The following is a 27,266-nucleotide window of genomic DNA, read 5'->3' on the forward strand; positions in this document are numbered from 1 at the left end:
TGGAGCTTTGCGAAACGGCGGAACATAGCTGGGGCTCATCCAGTGATCAGCTCTATATTATGCGCCATACAACGAGCAGCTGGGCAGCCTGCTGGGAGCTCGTCATTAAATAGCACATCCAAGAACTTCTTGATATTCACTCATCACTGTTATTTCTTGAATGAATGGTCAATAAAATAATTTGTAAAGGCTCAATGGCAGAGTCAGCAAGAGGGAATGCATGTTAAGAATCGTCTTCTCTTACTGCGCTGCTGAGCTCCCCGCATTAAGACTGGATCTCACCTTGTTGAGGTTCGGTAAGTGGTCCTGTTTTGGTGGCGCCCATCGTTCAACCAACTGACTTTACACTTTGAGTAAACCCGAGGTAGTCAATCATTGCAATAGTTGCTGATGCTCGTCGTGGCTTTTGCGAACGGATAATCCATTTGTCTGATAATACCAATCCACGAAGGGATGCCCCTGATTCGGCTTTCCCAATTTTTTCGCAGCATGCCGTTGAGCTGACCTGTGCAAGAACTGATGAGTACGCAATGTATTAATGCTCGAACTGTAGTAATCCGTGCAAGCAGATGATGTCCTCTACCTTAATAGAGCCACCTTTGAAGTGCGTCTCTCTCCAGCAAGCATGCCGAAAAAAGTACTCGTTTCTCTCTGTGTAGGGCTACAAAGCGACCTAAACATCCAACCAGCCAATGAAATCTCCGAGTCCTTGCCCACCATTACGGCTGCTATGTTCAGTTCGGCACACCTCATCGACACCTCCACATACATTTAATCGGCTGATAAACCAAGCCTTCCTACTAGCTGTGGGGCACCTCAATTAACATCATTTTTTTAGGCTGACTTTTGCCGCCCCAACAGACGTTCCGCCACTCTCAGTCCCCATCGCCAGAGGTTTGTTCGCACGTGGTTGTCAAAGAGCACCATATGATTGAATAAACAAAAAACTTTATCGACACCAGTAACCGGTTATGAGGAGGCCTAAGAGTGTAGTGCATCCACAGCCAGTGGATGAGCAGGGAGCAGCTACATGAAATCATGCAGTGTGACCAGCCCTACTGTTCCACCAAAGATCTCTGGAGGGAGATGCCCCGCATCGGACTCAACGCAAACCAAATAGACGGCTACTGAATGTTTCCGAAGGAACTCTCGCCTTCGCCCTTCCCACGCGCCTGAGAGTTGTCGACAAGAGGGAAGCGGGCAAGCTAAAGTGCGCGTAGTTGCACCCTCTAGCCACCCCGACTACTCACAGCTAGTCGTCCATAGCATATAAGGCACACGCACACAACATACGTCTTCTTGTAGCAACAGCCTGCAGTATTTTGCAGTAAATAAGATATTCGAAGAGACAAATCAGCTACCCAGCTCTTTACCCGTTCTTGGTTAGATAGAACCAGTGCAAGAGAAGATGTTTATGTGTAGCCTAGCTTGCTAAATGGAGCGTGATACAAGGGATTCGTGTACTATCGGGGTAACTCTGTCCTATAACAGATAGCACATACAAACGGGCGGAAAAGGTCAGTTCTACTATACTAGCTCATTACTAATCGTGGAGCTTAAGGGGTGTAGGAAAAAGTGCCCAAGTAGCATAGCCCTCTACACACGTAAGAAATCTGGGGTAGTGTAACCGTAATCGTTGGTAAGCAATGCGCTAGAAGTGTGGTTGAACGAGTGACAAGCTACGGTAGTCAATGTTCAATACACATCAATATTGTGCACAGGTGTGTAGAGCGTCAAGCGGTGGTCAAGAGGAAATGAAAGAGGGGATTCCAGCGCTTCCCACCAGCTAATAGCTATGGAATCGAGGCACACCACACATTCGATACTGAGTATTTCAAGAGAAGCAGACTATTCAAAAGGCTACGTTTGAGCACATAAGTTAAACAACGCACTCTTACATATCATGAACTGCTTATGTGCTTGAGCATCTCTGCAAACAACCCCCAGTGAACTATTACTGCTTTTTTTATCCTTGCCCATACGGTTGGTGGAACTTGCTACATTCCCTTGCTAGCTGCTTAATGTATCGGACTAGTTATGTCTGCTTTATGTACCACATTGAAAAGGCTTGCATGTCATCTGAAGACACATAGGCACTAGTAAGTTCACAGTGGCCGTTCCCAGCCACATAAGGGGTCGGCAAACTGTGATACCACTGAATCCATGCACCTATGTTTCAAGATTTCTATGTTCATTCCCCAGTTATTGCGATAGCTTTTAGAAAAATATCGACATCAGCTACAGCCCTTCACCTTCTGGTGAAGAGTCGGGCATGCAGCATGCGCAACGCATCATCTCCCTCCATCAAAGTGTAAAATTAATTGTACCAGCAGTTAGAACTTGGTATAAGTGAGCGATGCTGGGAAAATACTTTCTGCCAGGTTAAAGAGAAGTGACGAGTCCTACGCAGTGACATGCCCTCCTAATGACGACTACTGTGGATGCGGACACTATTATAAGGACAACTGCTCTTCAGAGAGGAGACGCCGCTCACTGTGCTTGCTAATTCTGGCGTATGGATGGTCTAGGAGTGGACAGTACTGTAGACTGCAGTTCACCAGCCTGTCTGGCGCTGTAGGCTGTGGTGGGCCCTTCAAGTGTAGCAAGGAAGCAGAGCACCGCCACGTCGAAACCCTTTGTTGTTTCTGTCCACCGCATGCTAGACACTGGAAAAGCGAGGGACAGCTTTTGGAAGACTGCAGCCTGTAAACATGGAGGGTCACGGAGATCTGGTAACCTTAGAGGAGGGCTGGACGAAACTCCGTCTCCAGGGGATTGAAAAGGTCCAACGGTTTCTGGAGCAGAGGCCCGAGAGGAGTCAGGCCAACAAGCGTGTATGTGTAGTGTCTAACAAGGACTATGCTGCGATATACACGTACGGTTACTATCGACAGAAAAATCTACTTCACCTTAACAGCTCATTCATAGTCAACACCTAGGAGGCTTGGCCGTATGCAACCATGCTTGAGCACTTTGAAATTCTGTCCAAGTGATACCGTCGTTCGGGAAAGCTAATGGCCTACCCACAAATGTAGCTGAGTGTTCATTCTCGGCGGCCTGTTGCTTCAGGATGGTGTACACAATGTGCACACAGCGATCCCCCTATAACTTCTCCCAGGATCTTTATCAGCTCTACGGTGACTCCATCGTTCGCTACGTGCATTCTACAGTGAGATCTGGCTTGAGTACACACGTATTCAGCTTCAATGCTTTTGTCGCATAGTTCGCGCATGCATTTGCACATCCATTATTTGGGCAGCACTACCTGGCGCTGCCTGCATATTCCCCTTGCCCTCTTCAAAAGGAAAATGTTCAGAGTGTTGACTCGGTGGGCCGCCTTACAGTTTGAGAGTAGTGCGGTTGTGCTGCTTTTTTTTAATTTAGGTCCTGCCGTCGCTGGAGAACCGGAGGGGCTCTGATCTCCTGGAAGAGCTGCTGTGCCGGTGGGACAACCATCGGACGTTAGTGAAGTGGTTACAGAAGTTTTTTGCCTATCTGGATCGTTACTATGTCAAAATGTATATGGAGGCACCTCTCATAAAGAGGGGTATTGCTATTTTCAAAGACCACGTGCGTATTGTCCGAACACTTCAGCCAGTCGTTTGAGCCATAAACAGTGTGGGACTCATTTGGTGTATTGCCCTCATTACACCCATGGGAAGCGATTTTCTTGCAGGTTTTTGAACGAGTGAAACAGCCCGTGTCTGCCGCCATTGAAGACGCGATCCGTCGACAGCGTGAAGGTGTGATCCTTTCTTTCGAAATTCACGTGCTGCAAAGTAGTTCAGTTCGAATCTTAGTACCTCCATACAGTATGCAGATTTGTTATCACCCATGTCTTGTGTAAAAAAGAGATCCGGTTGATATTCTTGAATTGTGGCTTTTGTTCAGGAGAGTCACTTGATGAGGAAAGTGTGGCACAGCTGGTTTGTATGTATATTGGCCTCGACCCTGAAGACGAAGGCCTTGGTCTGTACCAGCGGGAGTTGGAGGACCTGCTTCTGGCTTCTACAAAGCAGTTCTATGACCGGAAGGCTAGAGAGTGGATCGCAAGTAGCACCTTTGCGGAATACCTTCAGCTTGCAGAGGTAGGCATATTGCAAGCATAGAAATGCCTCGGCTTCTCTACTACTTCCACTTAAGGTTTACTCGTATACATGTGAATTGGGACGTACGCATATTACTTTTAGATAAACGCTCGTAACCTTGCGCTTCCGCGTATTATGGCCCTTATCAGGCGGCTCTGGAGGCTGAAGCGCGCAGATGTGAGAGGTACCTTCACAGCAGCAGTAGCAGCAAGCTGCTGGGGGTTGTGGTTAGAAGCACCTTACAGCAATATCAGCAAGAACTTCTAGAAAAGGACACAGCCATTCCGTTCCTGCTTTCTGGAGAGAGGCGAGCTGAACTAAGAATGGCCCACAAGCTATTTGCCCTCGTGGATGGGGCGGTTGAGGCGTTGGCTAAACAGTTCAAGATGTACATCTCGGCCTGTGGAGAAAAAGTAGGGCCTAAAGTCGCATCACGCGCGCATGCAGTTTTTTGACATTGCTACAGCACTGCCGTGAAGGGTGGTAACGGTTCCACCACAAAAGCATTAATGCCATCTCGAGGCCTACATACTTTTAAGCATTGAGTTCGGTCGTTGCTTTGTTTCCCCCTCAGTTAGTGCAACAACGGATTACTACACTGCGGGAAACGCAGCAATCAAGGGCGCAAGGTTTGACTAGCAGCAACAACACCACCACGATGCCACAACAACAGCGGCAACAGGACATAATCTCTGAGCATCGTTTTGTGGAGAGTATATTGGACTTGCACGACAGATTTAAGAGCATCACTCTGGACTGCTTCCGACTGCAGCAGCGTGCTTCTCAGATATCAGCTGGATCATCAACGCGGCCGACCCCGCAAGCTGATTCTCTCTTTCAAAAGGCACTGAAAGAGGGTTAGTGCATGCACTTGACTTTGAGTGGAAGAATATTTATTCAGCCACACCGAGTGTCAATGTGATGATAGCACGAATGTGTTTCTTTAGATGTATGTCTTTCTTGCTTCTGTTCGATGTGCATTTGCTATGGCTCAGCATTCGAGAGTTTTGTAAACGCGCAATCGCTGCAGCCCCCTTTTGCTCAACTATTGGCCTCGTTCTGCGATCGTATTTTGAGAAAGGCAGGAGGTCTGCAAGCCGTGATTTACTTTATCATTCCCCGCTATATTCGTTTGATGTCTTCTCTTTTCTTTGGGTCTGTGGAACGCACTCTTTTTGTGTCGCGTTGTGTTGAGGCAGCTCACCTCTATTAGGTGGCTGATTTGATTTGCCAGGTGATCGAATGGGTGACGACGAAATAGAAGAATGCCTCATGAAGGTTGTGGAAATCTTCAACTACGTAACAGACAAAGACCTCTTTGCCGAGCAGTACAGGTGCACCCCGTGGCCTACTGCAGCTGTTACATTCGTCACAGGTTGTTGTTTGTTCACCTTAGCTCCTTGCTTCGAACCTTAGCTGCCCATCCTTTGGATAATGTATTTAATGTCTCGCAGGACCCAGTTAGGTCGCCGGCTCTTACATGAAACATCCGCATCACTTGAACTAGAACGGCTGCTGATAGCAAAGCTGCGCCTCAAGTGCGGTGCCCACTTCACCGCGAAGGTGGAAGGGATGGTCAATGACCTGCAAGTTGCCGCTGGGCTAATGCGGTCTTTTCAACAACAGCAGTTGGACGAACAGCGCAAGAAGCACATCGATCACGAAGAGTCCAGGACAGATGATGCTGCAACGCGCGTGAAGAATACGTCTTCTGCGTCTACAGTGGAGACAGTGATGATTGGCAGTGTTGAGTTCTCCGTGCAGGCCCTGAGCACTGCGCATTGGCCAACGTATCCAGGCAAGACTTTGAATTAAAAAGCATGACAAGCTGATTGTTCACAATAAGCGGATACGGCGTTCTTGAGACTGGGTTGGTATATTGTTATTGCGGATACTACGCGGAACCTGTTAAAATGTTGGCGTCCGTTATCGCAAACCGCTACGCAAGTTTTTGTACTTGTGGTGTGCTCTTGAGTGAAGCACCTGACCTGCGGCTGCCGCCCCAACTTTCGCAATGCGTCAGCGCCTTCGAGCAGTTCTACACCTCCCAGACGCAGCACCGCAAACTGACATGGGTTAATTCATTAGGCAAGGCCAAGGTCTACTCCGTGTCCATAGCTTGTGATCTATAGCCCAATGCTTCTTTCTTCTTTAGTCGGAAATGGCTCGTATCAGTTTTACCCCTGGAATATCGTTTCCCATTTTTATGCAGCAACAGACTGCTGTTTGAGCTCAGGGACTGCCCTCGTTGCTGCACAGCTCCAGAAGCGTCAGGATCTCATCTGCAACACGATGCAGGCGACTCTGCTGCTGAGATTCAATAGGCATCAGGATGGCACTCAAAGTAGCAGCAGCTCCAGCGGCGATCCTCTGTTGACGGTGCAACAGCTTGTGGAAGACCTCCGCCTGGACGAACCTACAGTCAAGAAGCTGCTTGGCTCTCTCATGCTCGGGCGTTTCAAGATTCTTAGAAAGGTGGGACTCCTGCTGCCAGAGTGGTAATGGGAGGTCGTACCATCAGCATGCCTATGTATGTAGCCATATATGAAGCAGCTTCTGCTGATATTATACAAGAGGCCTGCACATTTTTTAGTGCACCCTTTTATGTGAGGTGCCACTGCTTGTGGTACAGCATGACAGCTCTTGCATCCGTTTCTGCGTTTCTTAGAACGAAAATGACACATTTCAAGTGAACGAAAGTTTTACATGTCTTCACCGAAAGATCAAGCTACCTACTCCAGTGCAAGAGGAAACACAATGTCGAGGTGAACTGCGACGCAGCCCTAATCTCGGCTTGTTACCAGCAACCTGAGGCGTCTCCATGCGGAGCTTTCGGTGCATTCTCTTAACAGTACCGTGTCTATTTCGCTGAATCAGATTGTTCGAATATGCATGGCGTGGGTAATTTGGTGCTCCATTCCGAAGGAACTAATTTTTTACTGCCAATAATTTGCTTTGCAGCCCGGGTTGAGGAGGATCGCTCTATTACTGTCGATGCAGCCATCGTGCGCATTATGAAGACTCGCAAGGTTAGTCTTTTCTGCCTTAGTGGTGATGATCGTTGACTAATTCTGAGTCGCTCCTCTGGAATCTTGAAGTGACAGTATGACAGAAAATTGGCGCTCTACCAAGACTCCACACTATTTTTCACTTGCCTTCCAATGCAGAGTTTGTCGCATCAGCAACTTGTTGGAGAGGTTATGGCCCAGCTGCACTTTTTCCAGCCGCCACCCAAGCTGTTGAAGGAAAGAATTCAAGACTTAATAGCCAGGGAATTTTTGGAGCGGGACAAGGATCAGCCCACTCAATACAATTACGTGGCGTAACACTTTCCTGCGTGTCCCAATGGTGCCTGCGGAATTTCGATATGCAATCCAAGCCTCAAGTTCTCACCTCTTGTTTACACAGTGGTCGCGGGGTATGCTTGATATTTAGACTCCAGAGGGCATGAATATGCTTTGGGCATGGCTTCATAAGGGGCTTTTACACACCCCTTGTGTGCGATAATTTAGAGACCAACCTTTTATAGTGAGTTTTAGTGGTGTAAAGTGCGCTGCATTTCATAAGAATGCAAGCCGGAAAGGCCTCTCAAATCCCATTCACACCAAATCTTCCTAACGTTCAAAGGTGATACAGGAGGCAATTGCGTTCGAAAAGTTACTCCCTCCGTCGATGCCATGACGTAATGTAAACGGGACTGCATGCTGTGAACCAGGCATGTGCTCTCAATCACAAGTCCGGAGACACGCTCTGAAGGAGATATTTCGTGGCAAGCTAGGGGCTTGAGCGATCAGAACAGGGAGCGATAGACTCCTGTAGTGTAGAACTGTCCTCCCATCCCAAGGTTCTGAGTGCAATTATCGCTTCCTTCCGTACCGCTCAGCTGCTTCTTGCTGATCTTCAAATTTTGTCTCCAGAAGCTTCAACTCCTGTTGTTGGAGCTGGAGCTCGTCTTCTCTGTCTTGCAACGCCTGTTCGAGGAACTTGATGTATGCTGTAAGTCGTTTCTGTCCTTCAACAATCCGCGACGTGTAAACTGACAATTCATGCTGCAGATGGCCTTCTTGCTGCGCCACCTCTCGAGCAAGCGTCGATAATTCCGTGTATGCCTCATTCTCAAGTTTTTGCAACAGGGTGACTATGTCTCCGTTACCAAGCCTGAGCTGCGTTGCCATCAGCCGAAACCGGTCCACAAAGGAAGCCACTTCTGTCTGAGCGAATAAACGGGCTTCTTCTGGCAGGTTAGCGTACTGTTCGTCAGACAACGCACTGGTGACTACGTCTGGAGGCAGCTCCACAACCTTTATCGGCCTCTCTCGCCGTCTTCTTTCTGCCTGCCCAATCTTCTCAAGCAAAATGAGATCAGCCTCCTGATCGCTCGCTGTCCGCTTTCCAAATGCCGTCTCTTCCTCCTGTAGCGGGAGCTCAAAATCTTGTTGATTCGCTTGCATGTCCGCTGGCGGTTGAAAGATGCAACACAGTTCCTGTAAGAATAGCTGCAGAGATCTCAATACTGAACGCTCCTCAACCTTGCCAAGTCTCTCCATTGCTTTAATCTCAGCCGAACGATATGCCAGTGAGCGGAGCAAAACGCACAGGAAAAGGCTGAAGCAAATTATGCCCATGAAAAAAAGATACGGGAAAATAAAAGCACCAGCCATACCAGCATCAGCCTCGAAAAGCTCGGACAGTGGGAAGTAGCCCATGGACAGCAAGAATGTGGAAATACACGAATTTTTGATGGTTGAGTGTCTTTCTACATGACGGCCGAAAGACAAGAAACACGCATACGAAAAGCCAAGGAATACGAGTGTGGTTCCCATTAATATGTGGACCACCTCTCCCGCTGCAGAAGCAAGAGTAAAGAACATGAGCGTCATGCGTTTGAGTTTCCGGCCGATCCTTAACAGGCGCAGAAATGCGAGAGCCAGGATAACAGCTGCCAGCTGGGCGTATGTGCGAAGCAACTGAGAGGTAGCGCTGATCTCATCAAAAAGAACAGCAGCAGCCGCAGCTGCTTCTGCCTCCTGTGCACCTCCCGCAGCCGCGGCTGCCGATGCTGTTTCTAGGTCCGCCATTAGATCAAAAGTTTGCGAATGTGGCGACGCAAGCACATGCAGCACCCACAACAAGATACAGCAGGCCAGGACGCCGAAGCCGATGAGGTCGAACACATTGAAGAGGTCATCAACGAAGAAAACACCCAAGCACAAGCCACAGCTAAAGTCTTGGCGCTGCTCCTTCAGAGTGCTCCACAGGCGCTTGAGCTCCACGAAAAAGGAACAGCCGAAAAACAAAAAAAGCGCAGCAGTAGCCACTTGAAGAGCAACAGCCGTCACTGCCGTCGAGTCCCAGGTGGAGTAGGGTTGTAGCTGAAGTGGCAAGGGCAATCACACTTTAGGACACTGCTGTGCATATGCCTCTGGATACGATGCCCTAGGGTATTTGCCTTCAGTTTCAATCTTACAAGCTGTTTCCAATTCTACAGCTTTTGTACATGGGCATGAACTTACGTTGAAAGCCTCAATAGAAAGATTTGGTGAGAAAGTACCACCTGCATTTCTTGGAAATTTAATGTGCACATCCACGAGCGTGTTGCGAGTACTGTGGTTCAGCAGGACTATTTGGAATGCCACCTCTGAGACTACATCCCTAATGATATTCTCTTGCACAAAAACCTTTAGGAACTCTCTAAATGTGCTCTGGTCGAATAGCGGTTGATACTCGCATTGAAGAGATTCACAGGTAAACCCCAGCTTGGTAGGGAAGGACGTCTCCTCACGGAGGGTTAATGTTACACGAACAGATCGTGTACTGATTGTGCCATTCCAATTAGTAAGCACGAGCTGCTGATATGTGCTTCCTGAGTTCATAGAACAGAGTCATTACGGACAAGATAGCATTGCCCATTTTAAAACGGTTGCACGGCCAGGCTAATTCGCAGAACAAATTCTTCGCTTGAGTAGAGGGTTAGCTCAAGTGCAAGATGGTACGCTTACCGTCTGACAGTGTGAGCTTCGGAAAGGCTTTATCGAACACGGATGGCTCCGTAGGAGAAGCCAGAAAGGCCATTAATCCGTGATCTCCCACTAGCCAGCTGTAAAGGTCTCGGGTCGTGCCTACACCAAGGAGCTGCTGATCAGGATAACTCAGTGAAACCTCCAAATTTGACTGGCCTGTGGAACATAAGACACGCTTTATGCATAATGCAAGAGCAGCAAGCTGACAACAAGGCGCAACTTGGCATGCAGCCTACAAGGCTTACCCAAGAGTAGACTCTGCTGCGAATTGGGAAGTTGGACCATACTAATGAGCTCTTAAAATAGAGGTGAAGATATGTTTACTTTAAGGAAGAGGTGCCATGGCACACCTAGGGACGAATCTGCGAGGGTAAACTTAACAGGATCCAAGGGGAAAGCCGTCGTAGATAAAGTCTGGGCAACCATGTCGCGCATATCCGACGCCGTGTACACGGAGAGCTGCAGAAAAAAGTTTTCACTGGGGCACTTGGCAACCATCCATGTAAAACTACTCAGGAGTAATTAAAGAACTTGGTCTCCAAAATTGCTTATGAATGGAGGCACTGCTGGAGTATCCTTTCTGGCACGCAAGGCGTCTGTGCTGTGTCGCGTAGACGGTGCAGCACAGCCCTGCACTGACCTGCATATTTACAGTAGCCACGATAATAGCAACGAAGGCTACAATAAAGAGCTTTTTCCAAGCATCTTGATGGTCTTCCTGCACTTGATTCCTCACCATGAGATACACCTGAAACATCAGACCATTAAAACAAAAGCGACTGATGTGTCAACAGGTTGAAAAATCAGGCAAGCACATGTTAAATGCATCATTCTAAACGAGCAAGTAAAAAAGGTAATATACAAGTACGTGTCAACATCTTGAAGCGATGTACAGGACGCTCTATTACGGGCCAAAAATATCATTCTTTACCTTAGCTACAGAAGGAGCTGGGGCTTTTGGGACCGTAGCCCCTGCAATATTGGGCGTGAAGTAGCAATCCGTTGGGCCGGCTGCTCCGGTCAAATCAAACCCGCTAAAGTGACCATATACCTTCGAATATGCCGCTGTAGAAGGGAAATAACGCATCAATGAACACACCAAATAGATCACCCAGATAAGATAGATGGTGCTCTGTAAGCTCTGCTCCATGCATACTTTCCCAGAGACACTGGCGGGATACAGTTTAGCAATCTGCTCTACAAGTTTTCATGCGAAAGCATTGAAATCAAGATAGATAAATGGATTCTTACGCATGCTGGTTGGATCAACGTAGAAATCTTGTGCCTGCGCTCCATTTCGTGATGCGTATATGTTGGTCGGGTCATCTATACCAATCGTCTGCCAAACCCATGGGGGGTACTGGGGAGGAGTGTCGTAGTATTCCTCTGCAGATGAGTGAGAATCTTTCCTCTTGTCGTTTCTGTAGAAGTTCTTTCCTCTTTTCTTCTTGTAAATTCCCTTCTTCCTTTTTTCGAGTTCTTTGAGTTCCTTGGTCTCTCTACAATCATCTTCAAACTCGTCAATTTCAGAAAGCAGCGCCAGGTTTTCCTCCTTTCGGCACCAGCAAGCTGCTTTCCAAAATCGTCTCCATATATTTGGAACAGTATGCCGCAGCCATTCGTACCGTGTTCGAAAGAGTTCCTTAGCACATCACAAAGGATATCCCACTGGTATCCAGAGGCTTGAAATACAGTTGCTTTACCCGTCACACACTGGAGCACAAGTCCAGTGGTAGCAGTGCACACATGAGCTATTGCGTGACGCTACCACCAAGGGCCACGCTGTAAAAGGAGCAATGGGTTAGGACGCGCTGGTGATTTGGGCTCCTATACCTGTTCGTCGAGCTTGTATTTCATTACGTTTTGTTCAATGGACTGTGCGCATAGATCGTACTTCCTCAGCATCACTGCAATTAAAATGGTAAATCCAAATACTGAGAATATTAGGAACAGTGATACGAAGAAAATTCCAGCAAGAATAGGCTTGGCAGAGACTACTGTGTACACGTCGCTATTTCCAAGTGTGCCACCCAGCAGAAAGGATGTCGATGTTGTCAGGCTGCAAAAACCAAGAAAGCACAGAGTTTTTCAATAAAATACGGTGGACTACTGCATCGGTCAGTGTTCCTTGTCACTCTGTTTCAATACGTTGGTCCACCTCAGTCCAATGACGGGCTAAGTCTAACGTGCTCCAGAAACCGGTGATTCGCGTTATTGGATGGAAACTTACCTTTCGTAGTAGCCGCAGAAGGCAGTAGTTGCTTCACCGAATGATATATTTCCGAGCGAAACGAATATTAAAAGAATTGCGAGCATTCCAAAAGTACACGCCAGCAGGTAATTCTTCACTTTGCGAAATGTCATTAGTAGGGACTTCATCCCTATCCCTGCAACAGCAGGAAGCAGCCTGCTTGTCAAGATGCACCCTGTTAGCGCGGAAAGGGACCCGAAAACGGTCAATGCATACTGCGCGCCGTCATTAGCATCGAATAAATACGCGTAGCTGCTGAGCAGCTGGAAAAATTCCGCTTCGTTAGCTGCAGTTGGCTCATCAGAGATATCGTAATACCCGTCATCCCCTAGCGATTGTCCAATTTCGGGGGCGAGTGTTGCAATAACTTGTACAGTAGTAAATGAGGCGAGGAAACCAACCAGTACCAAAAGATGGAATAACAGAAAAATGGACCAGATCCCCTTCGCCCACACCTTGAATCCCAGCTTTTCAACCTCGGTGTACTCGCATATCAAATAAAGCAACAGCAATGTCAGCGTAAGCCCAAGTGCGATGTAGCGCACGAGTCCGTCAGACTGCGACGAGAATGCGGCCAACGATGAAACCCAAATACGAGGTCTTTGCAGTGTGCCTGTACACACGGAACCATGCAGTAGTGGCTCACACAAACTGCTAAGCAGACAGCCAGCCCTTGTCAGCTTGTCCCTGGCGGTTCCGGTGCGCCTTACCTGAGCTGGTGAAGGCGAAGAGGACTGAACAATGAGAAAATGTCTGGGTAACCGGGTTTACTGCGAAGAAGTCAACCACTGTTGAGATTGTTCGGCGATCGGCTATCACCGGCATGGGAACAAACCACGGTGGATATCGCGAATGCTGCTGGGCCTGTTGCAGAGAAGCTTGAGCCTTTTGGACGGAATCTGTAACCAACCAAAAAATGCATGGTAATAGCAGTGAAGCTTAGCACTCTCAGCAGCGCTTGCCCAAAGGTCTTTCATTAGTCTCAGCCATAGCGTTGCATACTTCAAACCGGGCTAGCTTGTGAGTAAACGACTATTTACCTTCACATATGACCTGATAGTACCCTCCTTTCTTATTAAAAGCTTTGTCTTCGCCGGACGCGACAAAAGGATACGTGTATTTAAACCTGGAGCCACTTTGGTTGGTGAGAACATTGCTAGAACGCAGCTTTGATGCTGCAATCGATGAACTCGCCTTAGCCGTAGTCAAGGGCCAAACCCCCTCAAAACCCAAATCAAATCCGTCGACCGCTTGTAGCTCAATCTGAAGCAGCCGCCAGCACAAGGTGGCATATCTGACAGACGGTAGAAGGGAGCTATAAGCTAGCACTCAAAAATTTACAATGAACGCTCCATGGAAACACCGGGTAACGCCCTGTAAACGTCGGAATAGGTTGACCACATTGCGTCGCACCGACTGCGTGAGTGGTGAAATCTTGCTTGTGCCAGGCTATATGCTTACAGACCTGCCGAAATGTGAGTCTGAAGCACTTTCCTAGGACCTTAGCTGAACCTAGGTCGCTGCTCTGGGGTGACGGTCCAAAAAGAAGGGGAACAAAGCCGTAGAGGAGCCAGGAAGCAACGTCGCCTTTGTTTGCTAGCAAGGAGAAATCCAAAGGCTGAACCAACTCGAGATCAACGGCTGATGATATCGAACGCGGTGACTCTTGCTCAGCTTTTGCCACTTCAAAGCTAACTGTGTTAAAATCCGAAGGTGTTGGTGCTCTCGCCGACTTTATTGGGGCCACGATGCCATCTGCTGCTTCATATAAATTGGTTATTTCCACGGCATACGAGAGAAACAGCAACAGCATTGCCAGGTATGCAATGGATATAACAAGTTGGCCAACAGGTTGCCTCTGCATCAAGAGCTTCTGTACCTCTTCTACGTTTCTGGCAGACTCTTCAAACCGAATGGGAAAGAGTTTCCGTCTGAACACTTCCCTTCTCGAGAGATGGATTTGCCCCTTGAGTGCATTTCCTAGGGAAACTGGCTTTGGCTCTTTTAGAAGGAGACTTTTCTCACGATATCTGAGCTTCTCTTTGTATCCCTTGGCAATTAGAGCCTTCTTTTGCTCTGCTGTTATGGGGCCGTCATGTTGTCTATATTCATTAATCAGTGCAGCGGCTGCGCGGTTAGCTTCTTGCTCTTGATGGTGCTCTTCTGTTATGTGGGCAGCAACATCTCCTGCTTCCCCTTGAAAGTGAACCCACTTTTCCTGAGTCATCGAGAGCGACCCCGTGGGATAAAACGCGACAGAGACTTCAGGGCACCCTCGTGAGTATTCATATCGATAGTCCTTTGGCGTTCTTCATGAGCTCTGCATGTAGACCAGCTAAGACGATAAACAACCTTGCGCCTGTCCTGAGGTCTTCAATGTCTCCTCCGGCCTATGGTCGGCTGGCCATTGCATGGCCTTCGACGGAATAAACATTCCGCCTACTCGGATCCTATTCTAGCCACAAAATATGTATATCGAACATTTTGGTAAGCTCAGTGTGCTAAATTTCTAAAAATCGTGCGGCGGGAATCGAGGTTTCCCTGGTTCCAATAAAGCAGCGGGGCTCTGGGAATCCGCCCCCAAGGTTCCCATGCCTCCAGTTACATAGATACACCTGCTACGTCTTTAACGGTTTGTCAGCGGTTCACCTTGCACAACGTTTTTTAAGCGTCTGCTCCGCGTAGTTTGTCGAGGCATAATCCATTTTTTTCTAATCGCATGCACCAGCCCCCCGAACGCCTGTAGTACGACCGTGTAGCATATAGGTCACCTGAGACTAAAGCAAATAAGACTTGCAGTTGCGCATGGTGGCATGATTCTCTTCTTAAATGGATTACAATGGTGCAGTCTATCCTTCCGAGGCCTGCCTTAGTGGCGATGGCTCAAATTCCCTACCGTTCCTTTGTTGGGGATCGGAATTCAAGACCAAGCAGTCTTGTAGGTCATTTTGTCCTCTTCATATTTCGTTCCTGCTCATTCCGTCGTCCAGTATCAAGCTTCACTGACCCGCTGTCTTTTGCATATTCAGCCTTATCCTGCCGCTGTAACACTTCTGCTCACCTACCACCGCAGTGTCCGTTTGCTGCAACAAGCAGGACACTCTCTACCCCAGCCTAAACTGCCCTCTATGGCAGATGTTGTAGAGCTTGCTAAGATTATTGCTCTACCTCGAGGAAGGCATTGAGAGTGTAGGAATACGTTTGCTAGCTATTCAGCATCATCTTACCTACCATTAGAGCCTGGTTTATTCGCGCCCATTGACAGATTGGCAGGCTGACTATACCATGCTTTAACTTCTGATATTCTTTTGTGCTCAATGGCTAGCGTGTGGATGACCAGTAGACAATGAAGGGCTGCTCTGGAGTGGCAACTATCTTTCGCTTAACTTCGGAAAGCTTATCCATGTCCAGGTGCTGTGGAACCTGTAAAATGTAAGTCTGAGAAAGGCTTTCAGGCGTGTAAGTTTAGCAAATTAGAGCCTCTATAGTCTACAAATGAGCTAAAACCGTATTTTCATTGTCTCTAACAAAGCAGAAATACAGGGGTGCAGGCCACCCACTTCTGCAAGCTTGCATATGGTGATGATGCCACAAACAGTTGATAAAATATTTTACACTGAAAAAACGCATATCTATGTAGCGGCAAGCACAGATGCCAACAGTTTAGCAGGTACGCAGGGGGCTTACTCTAAAATGGCTATTGACGGGTAGACGTGCTACCTCTGTGTATGCTTCCCGAATCGTTCCAGCCTAATACAATAAGTTCATTGAAACTCCACGCTAGGTAACGAAATAGACAAAGTATCAACCTTGGAGGTATAATCCACGAGGATATCATCACCCAAGTGAGTAGTTCAACATGCTACTGGTGACCAGCACCATAAAAAGATGGCATGCGATTTAAAAACCACCCACTCCGATACTAACAAACCCTCTATAGACCTCCGGGAGAAAACATGAGCTAGAAGCGCATTCCTAAGTCTATAGCACAATGGGGCTATGAACGGCACCAATGGTGCTAAACAAGCTCTGTCAGGCGTCCCCCCATAATTCCATGTTCTATATCTGTGTTTTATCATGAAATGCCATATGTCTTTGCTTCAAATGATGCCCAGCACCATAGGCCTTAATACTAGTGTACTCTTTTTCCTTTTCTCTAATATATATCACATTAAACAATCAAAGCTTTGATCCACTAGATGATTAATTTGTGCTCATTCCTACCAGTAAACTATTTCATGCACTAAAATGAGAATATAATGGTTTTGCATGGCTCACTTGGTCTAACAGCTCACGGTGCGGCCTTTTGGTGGTTTATGGATCTCGTAGCGCTACACTTGATGGGTACATAAGGAAGCTGTAGCGAGCCACACCACAGTTCGGCAGCTGCTACTATACTAGTAATACCTTTCAAAGCATGACTGAATACTTCGTCATTGTTGTGTTTACTCACATATCCTATTTTTGGTAGAGTATGGCCAGCGCCGTAGCATAAGTATGAACTCTGGATGTCGCTTTGCATGTGCAGCTGGCTTCGCATGCTCGAGGGGTGCAGCAACTTACACTTCATTCGTTCTGCCCCTCCACATGCCAATTTTCCGTTGCATTAAGATGACAGAGAAGAAAAGTCTTTTAACGAGTCATTTAAAGCATTGTTTTAAGTTTTAGTACGGTTTTGTGGCTGATCGCCGTGTGGCCCCATGGAAGAACACACTTCAGACCTTATAGCTGTTACCTATTAAAGCAACTAGATGCAAGGATGGTAGATGGACATCCTAAGCTAGGGGCCTCCGAAAGCGCATTATTCAAACAAGAGCGCACGGCCAGTGACAATCAACGCCCTAGTAGAACTCTGGTGCGGTGTCCTCATACAGAGGCCTGCCTTGCTCTGAACCCATAGGGTCCCCTGCCTGAGGCAGGTAAAAGCAGCAAATATGCAAAAAGCATTTCCTTTCAGCAATAATCGCGTCCTTGAACAGCAGAATTATGCATAAGCACACAGCATGCATCCTTATATTGTGGAACTAGGCCCCTACGAAGCATACAAACTATAAAAGCAGGCATAATATGTAAGCTTCTTGGCGTAGTCATTTCAAGGCGTGAAAAAACCTTTTGCCACGCATTTTTGTAGTTCATCTCTCTACCATAGCCCTAGATCCATTGGATTAAAAGTAAAGCATTGTATTTCCCTGTGTCATTACGTTTTGCCTGAGGACAACCCAATATTTGTGATCCCTTGTGTATGCCCCCCGGCTTAGTAAAGACCTATCTGTTTTTAGCATTTGGTCGAAACCTCCCAGCGGTTCGACCAGAGGGCAAAACTAAAGTTTCGCACTTTCTACTGCACTACTTATTTTAATAGATTCAGTGAAGGATTGATCATTTTGCTTTGGCTGTTCTTCTGTGCTGTTTGCTACCGAGTCGATAGCTTAGTATACTTAATATCGTCGAGTATGCCTGTGTGCTAGTTGCTGCGCGAAACGAAGTGTGAGTGCTTGGAGTGCTAAGACAGAGGAGGAGCCCGCATCCTAGCTGCATCGCCCCACGTATCCCGAAATCCTAGCATTTTGCTTTGTTTAAAGCCTTTGTAGCAAAATAATTGACTCCAGGTCAATAAAACTAGAACAGAAAGCTAAAAAGTGCAGTACAACTATCTCCCACCCTTCCCTGCCAACGCCTCACTGAATTCCCCACACGAGGGGAGAAGGGCACTTAGGGTGCGCGTGGCTGCACACTCTTGGCACTCCAAGTATTCATAACTAACTGCACACAACATTTAGCGTTCATGCACACAGCCTTGATTCCTAGTGTATCGAATGGTACTCTGTTATAAAACACGATTGCGGACAGATGACCCGAATACTCAACTCTGCAGTAATTCTTAATTGCACACAGCCAGAAGGGTAGAAACTGGTGAAATTAAGTTTTGCCCGCTGAATCTCTCCGTTCACTATAATACATTCTCCCTCGTTTTCGTACCTCCCCATGAGTATTAAATGCGCGCAGCACGGCTGAAGAGTTCCTATTCCCACTCATGCAGGAATGGAAAACAATGCAAGAGAGAAAAGCAGAGCCTGCGGCAGTACACAATTTCGCTGGTGTCGGGAATAAGACTACGGACGAAGTCTCTACAGAGCATCAAAAACCAAAGCAGTTCTGCAGTGCCTCCGCGTCTCAGAATAATATTTCCATGTCAGTACAGCCGGTTTCATAGGGCATGCTTGACTTCAGATCCTTAAAAGATGCAAAGGCAATAATGTAGAAGCCACATGCCCAGGCATGCCTGCGCATACATATTAATGCAGATCAGACCTTAATTATGAACGAGAGCTTTTCAAGCAGTATCCCTAAATAAGAGGTAGGTATTTCAGGCAAAGCGTACGCTGGTCAAGTACAATTCACAAGTAACGAGAGGCGTACCATTCTTGGCGACTAGCGTTTTCAGTCAAACAGCGCCGCTAGATGATCCGCAGGCGGCCAAGCCTGCAAACGCGACTCCGTCAGCCAGCAATGCTGGCGTTTCCAGCACAATTTCAATTGAGAAGTTTGTTTAGTGTGTCATCGACGCAGGAGTCCTAGAATCCAGCACATTCACCGCTCTCTGTGGATTTCCCGCCTACACACGGGTTACCTGCCCGTGCTTCAATCCCCATGTATACTTCGGTAATTCTAGAGACCTTTACAGGGAGACACAGATGACAGTCCTGCAACATTTTAGATATTTGGAAGAGCAGTAGTCTGTGCTGGAGCCGCAAACGGCCCCAACCATATAGCCTCAAACGCTAAATCTGGTCACACTTTGGTGCTTCTCATAAAATTTATCGATCCACTAGATCCAAATCTCGAGGCTTGGCACACACAGCCAACTGCTAGCTATCAGCAGTTCTTGGTTGCCATCGTTTTTAACTTTGCGCATAAATCGGCATGCGCTGGTCAACTTTTGTTCGAACCTCGGCATTGTAAAGGGTGGTTGGTGAGCGCACAATTTTTGGGCCCAGGCCCACATGGGAAAAATTTTCCTTACTGTACAGCAAGCGGAATTGTAAAAGCAGAAGAACTGTATCGTAAACCCACTTTGCACGAGGACTAAAGTCGAGACGAACAACTGTTCTTTTGCAACCATTGTTTGGAAAATATCTACCCAAGAATACTGGTGCTCTCTGTATGTCCGTTTGCCACAGGATGTTTGGGCCACACCTAAAGCTCAAACGAATCTCGGATTCCTTTCAGTAAGGATACTTAAGGGGACTTCATGAATTTTCCAGAGATTAGGTGAGAATGAGTAAGCGACGCTTAAGCCGTGACAGAGCTGGAGCAAGTTTTAAACGGGCATTCTGCGAAGTCTGGCGACAAAGACCTAAAAGCTACCCTGACCCTTGACCTCCGGCAGTGTGAATGAGTGTACATTAAGATCAACCTGAAATACCGGAAGTTTTGTGGCCCTGCAAAAAGCGGGGTTTAGACTAGTTGCACGGCTTCAAGCGCAGGAAAGCTGTGCACGAACGCGCATATCTGTCAGCCGCGGGACTCATCAGAGGCCACCAGAATAACCGCACCAGTTACGCCACTGCAATTTGAATCCTGCCGTGGCCCGAAATTATATGATTATATTTGTCTGCAAAACAACACTGAGGAGCCAAGTCGATATGTACAAACTACGGAATTCGCGCTTTGTTCTGAGCCAACGCAGACCATCCTCCAAGTGGAAGTGCTTCAACATTTTGCTTACCGAAATTTGGCAATAGTGCCGCATGCATGGGTGTACATTGCATACAACGCATGCATTTTTGATAGAAATTTTGATCGTGACAGGCGGAAGTATGGCGCTACACAAAATGGAACCCGTCGCGAGGGCACCTCGGTGACTGCGTTTATGATGCTTTAATGTACTTCGCTGTAAAACTGTACTGCAAGAAGCACCTAAGTCACCGGACAACTGGAAGGTTTATAGAAGTTACTAACACTCAAAAGACTGGTGGCCGATATAGGCAGAAAAATGGTGCCCATATCAGTTGTAGCACTATTTCATCCCCTAACTATTGAAGAGCTTTACCCTGCACTGGGCATCGCTCCTTAGTGTCGGCGAAGCGATGAATTAACCAAGAATAAATTGATGATTAGGATAGCTCATAGCTTGGTGGAGGAATTGCACCCGCCGGTGCGCTGCACGCATCGGTTGTTACGGAGGAATGTTGCTCACAATCCGACAGCGCACGTACCGTGGGAGTTGTGAGGCGGCCTATGAGTGCCTTTGTTGCGGCATGAGCATCCTCTGTCCAAGTCACAGACTCTACTTTCTTCAGCATATTAGCCACAGAAGCAGCAACCCGAGCAAATCCAGGAATGAAATTTAGGCAGTACGATACAAGCCCAAACAATTTGCAATGTCCATGAAAGAGCGCCGAGGTAAGAGCCACACCTTGCTTGTTTGATTTTTTGTCGGAACTCGCTGAATTCCTGCAGTCGAAAACCGCGCCAAGCAACATGATTCTTCTCATAAAGACCAAAGGGTTGCGTGCCTCTACATACCACTGGCAGTCCTTTTACAGCTGAACCGCATGCCAGAGGTGTTGTTGGTGTTTGGCAAACTTCGTCTGACTATTAAAGCGTTGCCCTTGAAGGCTGCCACCCAGCGCATATATTTACAAAATTTCTTATCGACTTGCAGCTTGGGCATTAGCAAGTCCAAACGGCATACATGTATACTTGAACATGTGGGTGGAAGTGGGGAAAGCCGTTTGGTGCTCATAGGCAGGGTGGATGGGGATTTGTAAGAGAGCGCCGATGAAGTCAAATGTCCGTTAGACTGTTGGATCGTGTAAGTCACAAACAACTCGCCACTATTAAGTACCGGGAGCTTGGGCATTAAGTTGATCTTGTTCGGGGCTTAGAGCTAATGCCCATGCGTCACTGCTCCTCTATTTTCGCCAGCAGTAGCGAAGCATGCTCAACGCGCCAGTCGATTCCTGTACTTTGCCTTTAAAAAAATCAACGGTTTGCCGCCCAGTTCCTCCTTCTTGCTGTGGGGATCTTCGATACTGTGGAACATAGCTGGAGCTCAACCGATTATTAGTTCAATACGATGCGCTGGACAACCGGCAGTGGACCACTCTGCTGGCATGTCGTCGATATTTTGCACATCCGCGAACTTCTTGACATTTGCTCGTTGCTGCTTTTAATCGGATGAAAGTTTTATCGGATTCTTTAATAAAAGGCCGGTTTCAGAGGTAGGAAGATACGATGCACAGAACCTTCTGTCACTACCCTGCTGAGCCGCCCAGTTGACGTCTGTGCCTCACCTTTTGAGGCACCGACTCTACCCCTCTTACCATCATGAAATGCACGTTGCTCGAAGACCACACCGTGTTTTTTCTAGGCGTTATCTGGCACATTAAGCTTCATGGCGTGCAGATGTAGCCTCATGCGCGCCTTCCATTAGACCAAATGTTATTGGAAGTGTCATGTGGTTCCCGCACCCTTGCCACTGTTTCACAAGTCTAAGTCTTAGGTTCTGCGCTAAGCACTGAACGGGCAGGGATTGTCTCCTCGTATAACAGATCTATTGGTCATTCAGTCTCAAGCTCCACTGGCACTTTTTGGCCGGTAATGTGAGCTTGTACTAGTGTAGAATACACCCACAGTTAGTTCCCACCTGCGAATTTTTCTCTCTACCCTTCTTGGCTGCGCCGCAGCTTGCGTGCGCTGCTTGCTGTTTTCCTGGTACGCCTCCTTCTTTTGCTAACCAGCATGGTCGCGCCGTTGTTCAAGTTCTTTGGACTTTTGCGTGCTCTTGCAGTTCCGGATTATATTTCCTACCCGCACTATAAAGGCAAGAACGTTGCTGGGGAGCTGTCTGGGATCGTTTAGCAGTGCAGCATTTTTGTAGTCCTTTTCCTCGTACACCGTAGACGGTAGAGCAGTCCCGGTGGACGCAGAACCCTCGTGATTGTTTGAAATCAAAGACGCAAGATCTGCGCTGGTTTGCCTCCAGAATACCAGGTAGTCCATCAATTGTGGGGGTTACACTGGGCGGTTGTGTAATCCCTGAAATGCTGCTCATCCTATGGGGGCTACGGTGCGTGATGCCTCACCCTTTGAGCACTCCAAGCCTTTACGGCTAATGGCATTTAGCATCTTACTGGGCAAAGCTACTACACATAAACACGTTTTACTATATATGTATCTGCGATGGTATGACAACCAAAAATAAGACGGCCGCAGAGCTGGGCAAGGTGTTTTGGTCTATCGTCATCCCCTGGATCCGAATAGAGTATATATAGGTGAACCTCCGTGCCCACATCATCATTCTCAATCCTTCCGCCGCTTGCTGATCAACTACATTTTCTAGACAGCTGTTGGTGTTCAGTGACTTTTGCGGACTGATATTCCATTACATATATGCCAATATGTTGAGAGCTGCACCTATTTCACCGTTTCTCAGTCTTCTCAAAGCTTGCTGTTTAGCTTATCTCGGCAAATTCCGATAAGTCGGGGCTTGTAGAAAGGCTTGGACTGTAGTAATTCCAGCAGGCCGATAAATCCTCTACAAGAATAGAGCCACGATCAAGGTGCTATTTCTTTAATACATTTGCCGCGAGGAAGATTGGCTCGTCTTCAGGTCGGGAGGACAAAGCGAGGTACGACACCAATTGCCTGATGGGCTCTTGGAGTTTTCTCCCATCCCTGCGGCTGTCATACTTTTCTGGTTGGCAGTGCCCCGTCGGCACACCCATATACATTTATTTAACTAAAATCCTTTCATGCATTTGTTCCAGCTGTGTTGCTACAGCATGCAAGGCAGCTTGCGATCCGGCCTCCGCCTTATCGCCAGGCGTTGCATCGCCAGAGGCTTTCTTGGCCCACCCTGTTGTCAAAGAACTTCGAATTGAAGAATAGCTAGGTAGGGATCAAAACACAACAACTGTTGTATGAAAAACTGGAAATTCCATCGCATCCTGTATTTGATCTAGTGGGTGAGAGGAAAACAGCTTTATCGGACGCAGCGGTATTACCAACTGTAACTTTCAATCTAGTATCCTCTAAAGGTGATGCTCAACCCTGGGCACAGTACAAACAGAAGAGAGCGTTATTAATGGCTTTTTTAGAATATTCCCCGCCTTCTCCTGCCCACGCCCCTAGGGATTCCCATATGAGGGCGGAGAGACAGGTAAAATGTGCACGTTGCTGTACCTTTGGAGTAGTCCAATTATTTACAGCTAGCCGCGTACCGCATCTGGGCAAGTTAAGCTGCACTTCAACAATTTCTACTATACCATTCATATTTAACTAAGTAGAATCAAGATTTGCCTTATTGGCTTGTATGTGATGGCTAATGCGTGCAATGTACTGTGGATGCTTGAAGTCCAGCTCGGGTGCAGCTACGTACACCCCAGCTACCGAGGTCTTCTCATGTCTGGAACTCTGAGGAGCGGGTGCCATGAAAGGCTGGAGTTCTTCTAAATATTCAGTAGCTTTCAGTCATCCTAAGTTGAGCTTGGGATGAGGTGTCTTCCTAAGTAAACCCTAGATGGAGGGTTACATCACTGGTTTTTATAGCGAATAATTGATACCTCTATTAGAAACTCCTTCGAGCCACGGAGACACAGTCATAATGTAACGCGTACTGAAAGAGGCTACTGGGCCCTAAGGCTGCCAGTTTCTTCTTAAATGCAGGCTGGTACTGGGTGCAAGGAGACTCTTTGCCTGAATCTAATTTCTGTTAGTATCTTCAAGCATACGAGATAATGCAAGTTCTCCAACATGCTCACCTAGGGTGCATTCCTGTACCTTTAATAGCTGTTTACAGCTACCTTTACTACCCTGAATTTGTAGCTCGCATCATACTCCACGTCCTTGGGCATGGGACTCGACAGATTGGGCACCAGGGATAGCGCATCGCTTTTGGCGATTCAATAATACTTTTCACTTTTTGCATGTGATGTGGTGAAGACTGTATGAGCAAATATTTCAGAGGTCTCTGTTCAGAGAAGGAGACCAGAGATACGGAAACTAGAAGCTCGGTGATGGGGCCCGATATTGTTAACTCTGCACCGAGTCACACAGTGTTGCACAAGGTAATAGTTACGCATGTAAATATAAAGCATTGCAAGGCTGCAAGCATGATAAGAGGGAAAACCCCTATATTCATGATCATATGTCTAATATGACGCATACTGGATGAGTAACCGTTGTATTCAGACTCCCACAGGGCGCCGAGTCAATATTCGTCATCGACTCAGCCACATTACAGTGAATCATTTATAGCAGTGTAACATTCAGCTTCTTACATAACACTAGTTTCAATTGGTATCATCGCATGAAATTCTTTTGAAAAGCCATGCACTGACTTCAGGTATAACGAGCCTGGTGGGTGCATACTCCGGGGCTCCGGTAGCCCCAGTGCAAAGCAATAATATTCGTGTATGGGGCTTCTGGATTTCGTGACGTCCAGAAAGCACACAGTCACTACACTGAGTCCATATGAGGCCTCTGAGTGTGCCTGTATACTAGACACTGCCAGACATTGCTGTCGGTCCATAGGGTCACTTGCTGGGGGGCAAGGTTTCCTCGCGAGACGGTGGAGTACGGTTGCCTGGGGCTCCCTTGGACTAATCAAGTCCGATGTTCAGCACTCAGTTTGGGACCTTTCAAGTGCCAAAGCGTCATCCGATGGCGCTTTGTTTCCAGAGTCATGCTCTTCTGACCTCCGCATAAACTTGCTCTCGGCCTAGCTTATCACGGAATATACTTAACACACGGGCTGTGCAGGGCATAATAAAAGGCGTGCAGAAGCCACACGAGCTAAGAGACGGGCCGTCGGTGGTCGCGGGGGCTGTCAAGTCAAATGCGGGTTTCGTTGGGTAGACGAAATACACGAAGATGTTTGCCAACGCTCTCCAATCGGGTTTCATATCAATACTTTATAGCATTGGGTCATTCTATGCACTGCAACTATCCTTCCGCTGAAAACTGGTGGTTAAATGCTGAATCGCTTTCCATGAATTAGTTGTCACAGGAATGTGTAGCAAAGTAAAGACCAGCTGTCACAATTGATACTCAGCTCTAGATTCAACGGTCCGAACTAGAGTGTTCTGTGTGGCTGCAACAAAATGTTTGAGCCCAAGTATGAGGGAAGGAGAGCTCTGGCTGTTGTTGAAACTTTTCACTAAGTTACCTTAGTCACTCCGAAATATAGCGTTGCAGCTGCATAAGTCGACACCGCGGGTCAAAAGGTTAAAGGAGTGGCGCATATCGCACACCATATGCGTTAAAAAGGTAACACTCGCGATTCAGCCTGCTTCCAAAAAAAATTCAGTCTCGAACACAAGTAAACTGTTGAAGTGCTTATGATGTCTCCGTTTGCAGCTCGCACCCCCTGCAACTGTGGGATAAAGCAGTCCAAAATGGCCACATCAAACGAGTAACTGACGAGGAGATTCAGTCCTTTGTTGTTGAAATCCTTGGCGCAAATGTGTCGACAACTTTTATTACTTGCCCTCTGTACAAAGGCTCGCTCGGGATCAAGCTACCTATACTTGTCATGATTGTGAAAAATGTGAGACTCTTGCTTTCCTAAACACCCTTCATATCAAATGCAAGCTTTTATGAGCTATGAGCCACGCACAATAAATTACAACTCAATGAGAGTGATCGTCGTTCGTACAACATTGAACACTATGGTAAGTTTCGCCAGCATTATTAGCGAGAGCCAACTACCACTGCGAATATTAGCTCACCAGAACTGGGAAATGGCAGCTACGTTGCTTTGGGCTCAGATGAAAAAATACTTTACCTTCGAAGTGCAGATTCTGGATGACCAAAACGTCCGCAGACGATTTCGGGCATCGAACTATCAAGTGAGCCGATAAATGCAAATCGTGAAGTTCGCAAGTTCAATAACTCAATTCTAGAAGGTAACATATCGTAGAAGGCCCCCTGTCACTGCTCATTCCGTTTAGTATTGGAGACACCCAAAGATTCACTACAATACTTTTGAAGTTTTAGGCACCTCAGGCTGTCATGAGTGTCAAACGCTTTAGAACAATTTAAGTTCCTCCACTACGTTTTCGATTGTGTATACAGAGCGCCACAAGAGTACAGCCTTTCGTATGCACGATGCCGCTGCGCCTGGATGAGGGTTGGAATCAGGTACAATTCAACCTCGCAGACTTCACACGGAGAGCCTATGGAACAAAATTCGTGGAGTGCGTGAAAGTGCAACTCCATGCAAACTGTCGGATCCGAAGAATTTTCTTCTCGGACAGATTTTACTCTGAAGAAGAGCTGCCCCCCGAGTACAAACTATTCATTCCAAGCAGCAGGCACTAAAATGCCCCGCACGCGTAATCGAAAATGCAGCTAAAAGTAGCCTCCTCTCTGGCTCTTGGAAATAGATTCGTTATTCCACCACTGCCCGCAAGTCATGCCTGCAATCTGTTGGCCCTGAGCTGCTCATAAAAAGTTGTAGACAAACACGTTTAACCTGTTGTCGGTCCATACCGAGCTTTAACGGACAGCATGCATTGGATTGGTCCGTGAGGGCACTTAAAGGTCATTTATCTAAGCTAAATATATTGCAGTACACGAAACTAATGCTCATCAGCTCATACCGTCGAAGAGGTGGAAAGGAAAGTACTGAGTCCTCGTATTTGCCTTGCTCAAATCACTAACCGGCGAGGTAGAGGCATAGAAGCTGTCAGACGCACGACGCATGATAAGCCGCCTGGATACAGGTGAAGCATGCTTCTACTTTAGTCTCGCATTGCCTTGTGACACACATGCACAGTGCCGGAGACGTAGAAACTTCTTAAGAGAAATGCTAGAGATATTAATTGCTAGGTGCCTATCCGCATCGAGGCCCAGCAGAGTTCACATTCTGCAGAGTGTGTTCAACCGTGTCATTTTTCT

General features: G+C 47.3%; 3 protein-coding genes across 3 annotated transcripts; 2 read left to right on the forward strand and 1 right to left on the reverse strand.

The window, feature by feature from the left end:
- Window positions 1-2,711: 2,711 nt before the first annotated feature.
- LOC34622233 (cullin-1) lies at window positions 2,712-7,414 on the forward strand. Its single transcript, XM_026338405.1, has 15 exons — window positions 2,712-2,875; window positions 3,070-3,169; window positions 3,385-3,570; window positions 3,677-3,743; window positions 3,892-4,088; window positions 4,238-4,501; window positions 4,663-4,945; window positions 5,084-5,176; window positions 5,323-5,422; window positions 5,543-5,886; window positions 6,069-6,176; window positions 6,325-6,563; window positions 6,757-6,853; window positions 7,050-7,117; window positions 7,256-7,414. Exons 1-15 carry the CDS (start codon window positions 2,712-2,714, stop codon window positions 7,412-7,414), a joined length of 2,469 nt encoding a protein of 822 aa, XP_026194190.1.
- A 531-nt stretch (window positions 7,415-7,945) lies between these two features.
- On the reverse strand, window positions 7,946-14,586 carry LOC34622232. Its single transcript, XM_026338404.1, has 11 exons — window positions 13,825-14,586; window positions 13,400-13,622; window positions 13,070-13,258; window positions 12,534-12,972; window positions 11,942-12,167; window positions 11,360-11,750; window positions 11,040-11,173; window positions 10,749-10,856; window positions 10,459-10,567; window positions 9,602-9,951; window positions 7,946-9,460 (listed from the first exon to the last, which is right to left on the reverse strand). Exons 1-11 carry the CDS (start codon window positions 14,584-14,586, stop codon window positions 7,946-7,948), a joined length of 4,446 nt encoding a protein of 1,481 aa, XP_026194189.1.
- A 10,652-nt stretch (window positions 14,587-25,238) lies between these two features.
- Window positions 25,239-26,687, forward strand: LOC113147537 (cilia- and flagella-associated protein 20-like). Its single transcript, XM_026338407.1, has 4 exons — window positions 25,239-25,291; window positions 25,725-25,914; window positions 26,135-26,215; window positions 26,442-26,687. Exons 1-4 carry the CDS (start codon window positions 25,239-25,241, stop codon window positions 26,685-26,687), a joined length of 570 nt encoding a protein of 189 aa, XP_026194192.1.
- The last annotated feature ends 579 nt before the right edge of the window (window positions 26,688-27,266 follow it).

The sequence above is a fragment of the Cyclospora cayetanensis genome, unplaced genomic scaffold (assembly GCF_002999335.1).
Source record: "Cyclospora cayetanensis isolate NF1_C8 unplaced genomic scaffold, CcayRef3 CcayRef3_contig_259, whole genome shotgun sequence".
Lineage (NCBI taxonomy): Eukaryota > Apicomplexa > Conoidasida > Eucoccidiorida > Eimeriidae > Cyclospora > Cyclospora cayetanensis.

Coding starts and splice junctions, on each gene's coding strand:
- LOC34622233 (XM_026338405.1), top strand. CDS start 2,712: ATGGAGGGTCACGGAGATCTGGTAACCTTAGAGGAGGGCTGGACGAAA. Junction 3,744..3,891: donor GATCCGTCGACAGCGTGAAG/GTGTGATCCTTT, acceptor GCTTTTGTTCAG/GAGAGTCACTTGATGAGGAA. Junction 5,887..6,068: donor GCATTGGCCAACGTATCCAG/GCAAGACTTTGA, acceptor TCTTGAGTGAAG/CACCTGACCTGCGGCTGCCG.
- LOC34622232 (XM_026338404.1), bottom strand. CDS start 14,586: ATGACTCAGGAAAAGTGGGTTCACTTTCAAGGGGAAGCAGGAGATGTT. Junction 13,623..13,824: donor TCAGACTCACATTTCGGCAG/GTCTGTAAGCAT, acceptor CGGCTGCTTCAG/ATTGAGCTACAAGCGGTCGA. Junction 10,568..10,748: donor TGGCTACTGTAAATATGCAG/GTCAGTGCAGGG, acceptor TTTTTTCTGCAG/CTCTCCGTGTACACGGCGTC.
- LOC113147537 (XM_026338407.1), top strand. CDS start 25,239: ATGTTTGCCAACGCTCTCCAATCGGGTTTCATATCAATACTTTATAGC. Junction 25,292..25,724: donor TCAATACTTTATAGCATTGG/GTCATTCTATGC, acceptor CTCCGTTTGCAG/CTCGCACCCCCTGCAACTGT. Junction 26,216..26,441: donor TTCGGGCATCGAACTATCAA/GTGAGCCGATAA, acceptor TTGTGTATACAG/AGCGCCACAAGAGTACAGCC.